Here is an 8439-nt window from a genome sequence, read left to right as displayed (position 1 = left end):
TGACCGAAAGTAAACTTCCATCGTTCAAGTGTTACAGAGATGGAGGAAAACTTTCATTGCAGCGTGGCATCCTCTTCCCAATGTGCAGGTGCAACATCATTTTACCAAACCCCCAACACACACACCCCATCTCGGAGGTGATGGGGGATACCATATTAATCTTAAGAAGGGGAAGGCAAAGGCAAAAAAAGTATAAAAAGCCAAGGCACCTTCCCAAAACAGAAGGAAGCATATTAAAACTACTATTACTTCTCTCCAATTGGTCCTCGGTCTACCAGCTGGCATTGCCCTTCCCAGGAGTTGGAAATGTGGCCCTCCCATCGATTATTCTTTGGGGGAAAAAAAAAAAAACAAGAGAGAGAAGCACTTTTCCCATAAGTGAAGGCTGTGCTAGGCAATAAGCATGATGAATTATATTTAGACATAAATATTACTAATCCCATCTTGACATACATATTTTATAGATTCAAATATAATTCCGCATCTCCCAGCATGCAGTATATATCTCAAATCACAAGAGTGTAACCTGAATTCGCTTCTTTAACAACATTTAAAAGGCATTCATTAAAATACCATGTTTGTCAAATAATTACTTGAAAACTAATGTTTGGGCATCCATGTCATCCATACGAGAAGTTTCTTTAGCACATGGCACATAACACAATATGTATAGAATGGTTGGATCTCGAGTTGCTGAACTACCATTACATGGTCCATTGATAATTGATATATTTCCTGTGCAACTAAAAGGTCCCAAAGCATTTCTTTTTTTTTTTTTTTAATGCAGAAATTGCTTAAGTAGTTTGCGTCAAGAGTCGGTCCCGGCAAGATGATCAAATGTGGGTGTCCTTGATCCCAACCGCGACGATGCAGCCAAAAACGTGTACGGTGCGCGCACCATCCACGCTTCCCACCTCCAGACCTTTTCTAGCTCAATGTTCCATGGCCCAGGAGGTCGGCTGAAATCCTCGAAACGGTTTTTTGGGGCAATCCTTCTGCCACTGGCTTCCCAAGCTTTGGCCTATCCGTGAGGTGACCTCTGCGCGCGTAAAAGCTCCCTTCCCATGACTCGGAATTATTAGAGCCTTGAAGGGGAGCCCCCATTATAAATAGCAAAGCAACAAAGTAGCACCCACGCATCGTACGTAAGCCTTAAAACGGGCAGCCATGGTCCTCCCACTTCCCATGTGCGCATGCAACAACAAAAGCTAGCACGAGATAAGGTTTGCCATCTCCTTTTAAAATTTTTTGAACCTTTCCGAGCCCTGCTGCCCTCGGTGCCCAGTCGGTCAGCAATCGATTTTGGCTTCTATATGGTAGTACTCATTTCTCCATTTTTCCTTGGTTGATTTGAATTTGGCAGTGATTGCAGGCTTTTCTTTCGTGAGCAAAGTAAGTGAGATCGTAACTTTGATCTGCAGGTAGCCCTGCATGTCACGAGGATTTTGTGGTGGCCTCCGCTCGCAAACTGACCCTATAGCTTAGATGGGTCCTGCTTGTGCCTTCTGCTAGTAAAGTTGAAGTTGGTATTGAGACTTGCAGGCCAACCAACTTCAAATTAATGTTTGTTCCAAGGGAATCGCATTGTTGTCGTTTTAATGGCTTTGCATTTTCTATCACCACTACAAGAAAAAGGATCCAGCCTAATCACTTTAATGTTTAGGATAGCAATAATTCAACTCCAGAAACAACTTACGGCTAGTCTAGGGAAACTGTAATCCAACAGTTGGCTTATATGTGCATAGAATATCCTCGACATCTAGACAAATAATGTAGAAGTGCCCACATCTTCATGACATCTGATACTTGTGAGAATTGGATGCCTGTAGGTAAGGCTCTTGGGCTCCAGCAATACTGATGCATTTCTCTCAACAAGAAATGTTAAGAGCAACAAGCCTCAGCGTGAAATTGGACGGTCTAATTGGAATTTGGATTTTTCTTGGCAGGATGATTAGAATTTGGATTCGGGCACATGGATGATCATATGTCTTGCAACAGAAGTGACGCTTGCGACAGAGTGATGCTCTTGAGAATTCAAAGTCACATTTACTGTTGTAATGTTTTCCTATTAATTGGCAGCGGACGAGAGTAGCCCTGGCAGGTGGAGCCCGTTTTAAGCCTTGGATCATTAGAAATGGTATATGGCACCATGCCACAATGGTGTCTCAAGAGCTTCGTCATCCAGCAATCACAATCACGGATTCCAGTGATCAATTTCAGACCTGCCCATCTCCACCTCTTTAACATTTCATTTCCATTGCTTAACCCTCTGAAAAAAGCTTGCTACCGCTTTTTAGTCTTGTACGTAATATAAGATGACAAAGCAAAACAACCTGGTAGATTTTTTTCTCCCACTATATCTATCTCTCTATCCATCCATCAAGCCAACCCCCTCTGCTGCTCCACTCATAAAACCATCAAACACCCAAAATCTCTCTCCACACCACCAAGCGACCAACTCAAACACCATGACGTCTCCCGTTCTCCACTCCCCTCCTCCTCCATCCAACAAGTGGGCCCCGTACTCGAGCGCCAAGGACTTCGACACCAACATGGCCACCATCGTCGTAGTCCTCGTCTGCGCCACCATCCTGGCCTTCTCCCTCCATGCCGCCGCCCGCTGCCTCCTCAGCCGCTACCGTCGCGGCCGTCGCCAAAACGAGCACCACGAAACGCTGGCGGACGAGAAGGGGAAGTTCGGAAACGCGGCGGCGAAGCTGGCGGAGGTGCTGCCGTCGCTGGTATACACGGCGGGGACGAGGCTGGCCGGGGCGGAGGCGGAGTGCGCCATCTGTTTGGCGGAGTTCGCGGAGGGGGAGCGCGTCCGAGTGCTGCCAGCCTGCAACCACGGCTTCCACGTCAAGTGCGTCCAGGCCTGGCTCGCCTCCCGTCCCTCCTGCCCCACTTGCCGCGCCACCGTCGCCGCCGGCGAGCTCCCGGAGGAGCCTTGAGATCCTGGGAAACGAGTCCAAGAAACCGCGCATGTCGAGAGGAACCGCCATGTATAAGACTGAGCGGAGCGGCTTTTTTTTTTTTTTCCTTTTCTTTTCCTACTAATTCCTCTAGAACTCTTTATTAACTTTTATTGCCCGAGTGAAGGTTGTTCTGTTCTGGAGGTAAAGCGTGCCACTTTTATATATTAAAAAAAAAGTGCAATATAGTTTCTTCTTCGAGGAAAAGTACGTTGTTTCCTGTTTTTTGTCTAATTAATTTTTTTGGGTAAGATTTTGGCCAATAATTACTTTGCTGATATTTTTAGGAGCTAGTTTTGCGCCACCAGGCCTTCTAAAATTTAATTATAGTGGCGTTTCCGGGTGGGTGTGATTTGGAAGTCTGGGAAGCTTTGGGCTTCGGGTGAGCGTGAAGGTGGTTTGGGAGGGGAGAGGTCAGGTGACGCGAGTTGTTTCCGGAAGCGTGTCAGTACGTGGAGACAGAGGCAGGTGGTGGGGAGGAGGCAGTGTCAGGTGGGCCACATACCTTCAAGATCCCGCGGAGGGAGGGGTTCGGTGACTCAAGAACCGTGGGGCTTGACATCTCCTTTGAACGGTGGATGGCTGGCGGAGCGGGTGCCACCGGGCACGGGGAATCCACCCGTCCGCCAGCGCGGGGTACATGATTTCAGCAGGACGCGGTGTCCGCTGCATGCCACGCTTTGCAGCCAGGGGATGGCCCTCTCACGCTGCACCGTCAAATTCGCGCACGGCATTTGATGCTCGTCAATTTTGCCAGGGAGCTTGGTTGAGTCCGGAGGCTCGGACCAGAGAATGTGCATGAGTGCTACGTACTCGTCTGTGTACATTTTCAGAGTTTTTATTATGAATGATAGCTAATGAGTCTTTGGTTGATAAACGTTCTGGAACACGCTAGCTTAGTCCTTTTTATCTTTGAACATCATGGCGAAATCCATGTGAGGAGGTAACACCATCAACAAACTTGTTATATTTTTTGGTACAGAACAAACTTGAACTTGTTGAATGAAGCAATCTGATGAGTTCGTTCTTCAACTTACGCATCTATATAACTAACAAGGTGAATTCTGGTATCTTGAGAATTATGAGTTGAGAAGGACCCTATTCTTTCTCAATAAAATAAGTGTGGGACCTATTATTTATTTTGTCATATTTCTTTTCCTCTTTTCATGCCAAACATGATGATCGAATATTTAATTTATTCTTTTATTTTAGATTAATTCCAACCAAACAATCCTAAGGGTCATAGTAACTACACAAATCCAAGTACTGGAGTTGTCTCTAATAAGAAAATCATGGAGCCATTATGCTCCCTAGAGTGCCAGGGTAATGCAAATAATAAAAAGACTTGGGATCTATATGGTTGGGGTATATTAGATTACGGGATAATCTGATAATTTTTAAGAAATATTTGTATAAAAAAATAATTATAGAAGAAAATAATTTTTGTTGGATATAAAATACCTCTCAGCCGAAGTTCGTGACGAGAGTGACCCTCCGAAGATCCAACTGACTTTCGACATCTGGCAACGTCTCTTCAAACCTCCCAGGCAGCCGAGCCTCCACCACACTCCCAAGCTTCGTCGACGGGTAGGACCCCGCCAGCGTCGATCGGATTCTTCGCAACGTCCGGACTCCTACGGGAGCCGGACCTCGCCCCCGATTTCACCTGCAGACCCCACCCGGGCTCCTACGGAAGCCGGACTTCGCCCTCGACTTCACCTGCAGACCCCGCTCGGACTCCTACGGGAGCCGGACCTCGCCCACGACTTCACCTGCAGACCCCGTCCGGACTCCTACGGGAGCCGGACTCCGTCCACGACTCCAGCTGCAGGTAAACTTTGTCTGGACTCCTACGGGAGTCGAACTTCGCCCCTGACTTTAATTGCAGGTGGACTTCATCCAGACTCCTACGGGAGCCGGACTTCGCTCCCAGCTTCAACCGTGAGAAGACTCTGCCCGGACTCCTATGGGAGCCGGGCTTCGTCCCCGACTTCGACCGCTGGTAAACTTCATCCGGACTCCTACGGGAGCCGGATTTCGTCCCCGACCTCAATTGCAGGTAGACTCCGCCCGGATTCCTACGGGAGCCGGGCTTCGCCCACGACTCCAATTGCAGGCAGACTCCGTCCGGACTCCTACGGGAGTCGGACCTCATCTTCGACTCCAGCTGCGGGAAGACTCCGTCCGGACTCCCACGGGAGCCGGACCTCACCTCCGACTTTGACTGAAGGAAGACTCCACCCGGACTCCTACGGGAGCCAGACCTCGTCTCCGAATCTGGCTACGGGAAGACTCCGCCCGGACTTCTACGGGAGCCGGGCTCTGTCCTCGACCCCGATTGCTGGTAAACTTTGTCCGAACTCCTAAGGGAGCCGGACTTCACCCCTGACTGTGATTGTAGGTAGATTTCGCCTAGACTCCTACGGGAGCCAGACCTCGTCTCCGACTCCGGCCGTGAGAAGACTCCGCCCGGACTCCTACGGGAGCCGGGCTTCATCCCCGACTTCGACCGCTGGTAAACTTCATCCAGACTCCTATGGGAGCCGGACTTCGCCCCTGACTTTAATTGCAGGTAAACTTCATCCAGACTCCTACGGGAGCCGGACTTCGCCCCTGACTTTAATTGCAGGTAAACTTCATCCGGACTCCTACGGGAGCCGGACTTCGCCCCTAACTTTAATTGCAGGTGGACTTCATCTGAACTCCTACGGGAGCCAGATTTCGCTCCTAGCTTCAACCGCGAGAAGACTCCGCCCAGACTCCTACGGGAGCCGGGCTTCGTCCCCGACTTCGACCGCTGGTAAACTTCATCCGAACTCCTACGGGAGCCAGATTTCGTCCCCGACCTCAATTGCAGGTAGACTCCACCCGGATTCCTACGGGAGCCGGGCTTCGCCCACGACTCCAATTGCAGGCAGACTCCGCCCGGACTCCTACGGGAGCCGGACCTCGTCTCCGACTCCAGCTGCGGGAAGACTCCTCCCGGACTCCTACGGGAGCCGGACCTCGTCTCCGACTCCAGCTGCGGGAAGACTCCGTCCGGACTCCCACGGGAGCCGGACCTCGCCCCCGACTTTGACTCAAGGAAGACTCCATCCGGACTCCCACGAGAGCCAGACTCCGAGCTCCTCTCAGATGGGGGGCTAGCCACCTCTCTCCGCCAGACACTCCGATCGAACTCTGGCCGACAGGTCTGGACCCCCTGGCAGGCCACAGCAACAGCCACAACTCTGCTCCATCTCCTGCGATAGATTCCGCACGACTCCATCACTCCCTGGCAGGCCGCAGTAACGGCCACAGCACTGCTCCACTTCCTGCGATGGATTCCACACGGCTCCATCGCTCCCTGACAGGCCACAATAATGGCCACGATACTGCTCCACTTTCTGCGACGGATACCGCGCGATTCTTCCATCCTCTGGCAAGTCGAGACAACGGACGTCGCTCCACTCCCCGCGGCAAACTCCACGTGGCATGCCCCGGTGATAGCCACGGGTCCACTCCACTACCCTTCGCCACAAACTCCTCCTGACCATGGGCAGCCCACTGCCAGACGGTTACAAACATCACTATCAGTCTGTTGCTCCCTCCACCTATAAAAGGGAGACCCCAGATACGTTATTCCTTAAGCTCTTTTTTCTATTCCAAAACTCTGCTAAAATTTTCGTTCGAGCACTGCATTCTTGTTGAGGCAGAGAACTGACTTGAGCGTCGGAGGATCTTGCCGGAGCAACCCCACCTCCGGTTTAGACTTCTTTTGCAGGTTCCGACGGCGACCGTGACTCCCTCGACTCCAGCTTCTCCGACGCAAATAGATTTTTGCACCAATAATTCTTATTATATTTGGTTGGTGGAAAAAATATTTTAAAAAATTATATTAGAAAAAGATTAATACATTTAGTTAGAGATAATCCTATATAAGAATATGATTGAATTTATAAATATACCTATTGATATAAAATATTTTTTAATATCAAGATCGCATTATCATCTTTAATTAGTTTTTATATAGCGACTATTATTATATAGCCCTTTGCATAATGCATCTTTTTTTTTTTATAAAAGCTCTTTATTGAATGAGTTTGAAAAGATATCAAAAAATAAAATCAATGATTATTTTCTATCAAGTATGGATAACTATCATTCAGAAATTTACAAAATACCAACTTTTAATGATATTTATTTTACTTTCTCTTTTCAGAAAATAAATATGGCATCTATCAAATTTTTTTACCATCTCTTTCTTTTTTTCAAATCAAATATGATAATCTGATATGAGATTTATTTTCTCATACCAGATTAGTCCTAACCAAATAGACCCTTGAAATGAAACCCTATAGTATTAACATTGTTGATGTCATCTAATCCATTGGTGGCTATTTCTTCCAACATGCTCATGGTACAAGAGATCGATAATTATTAGGGAAACAGGTCTTATATGCACTCTTATCTCTCCCTAATAATCTATTTTCATGCTTGTTCTCTCTACAATTATGGAGTTCTTTTTTCATATTTTTATTAGACAACTAGTCAAGCGTGTGCTCTCTCATCTCTCCATGATCATTGGCATTCATCTTTATATTTATGTATTTCATGGTCATGAACAATTGTTAAGATTCATTTTTAGGAATATATTTTTTATAATAGATAATTATTGGGATCCATTTTTATTTGTACTTCATAAAATCATGAAATTTTTTATTGAGATTTATTGTCAAGTTCAAATCTAACTAAAATTTTATTTTTAATTTGTTATTAGTTATAATAACTTTAAGATTCTATTCCTAATTTTATTCTATTTAATTATTTTTTTTAAAAGATTACTAGAGTTTATATTTCAGTGGATTTTGATTTTTTGAATCCAAGTAAAAGTCAAATTCCTACCCCTGTAGTACTCTATTTAAAGGGACTTTTAGTATATTCTTTGTATGTGAAAGATAGTAAAAAACCATGAAAGAAGTGTGAGCTATTTAAAGGGACTTTTGGTATATCCTTTGTATGTGAAAGACATTAAAAAACCATGGAAGAAGTGTGAGAAGTGTGGAAAGAGAGAGAGAGAGAGAGAGAGATGAGGTATTATTTTGGATGAGGCATAAGGGAGCTTCCTTGTGTAGCTTGATTTTTTAAATAAAATTTTTTCCCTCTCTTGAATTTATTTTTCTTCCAACATTTCTTCCTTTTTTTGGATGTTCGTTTTGGATCTTGGGTGGTACATTAGACTTACTCCGGATAGCATGCTGTTGGGATATACCGACCGACCCCGCTCACGCCGACTCACCATCGGGCATATATGACCGGCGCCCGACTCTGCCGACCGACGGCTGCCGTCGCCGACCGACCGAGTATACGTCGGTCGGGCAGACCTTCTTCGCTCTCGATCGACCGAACTATGAAGTCCGATACCCGACTCCCATAACGCGCCCGACAGACTGCCGGAGGGTTCCGGGCTTTCGTCCGACGCCCCTCA

General features: G+C 46.9%; 1 protein-coding gene across 1 annotated transcript; it reads left to right on the top strand.

Moving 5' to 3' along the window:
• The first annotated feature begins 2350 nt into the window (after window positions 1-2350).
• On the top strand, window positions 2351-3111 carry LOC105043527 (RING-H2 finger protein ATL79). The gene has a single exon (XM_010921109.4). It carries the CDS (start codon window positions 2469-2471, stop codon window positions 2949-2951), a length of 483 nt encoding a protein of 160 aa, XP_010919411.3. The 5' UTR covers window positions 2351-2468; the 3' UTR covers window positions 2952-3111.
• Window positions 3112-8439: the final 5328 nt, after the last annotated feature.

The sequence above is a fragment of the Elaeis guineensis genome, chromosome 4 (genome assembly GCF_000442705.2).
Source record: "Elaeis guineensis isolate ETL-2024a chromosome 4, EG11, whole genome shotgun sequence".
Lineage (NCBI taxonomy): Eukaryota > Viridiplantae > Streptophyta > Magnoliopsida > Arecales > Arecaceae > Elaeis > Elaeis guineensis.
This window is presented reverse-complemented; position numbering and strand designations above follow the sequence as displayed.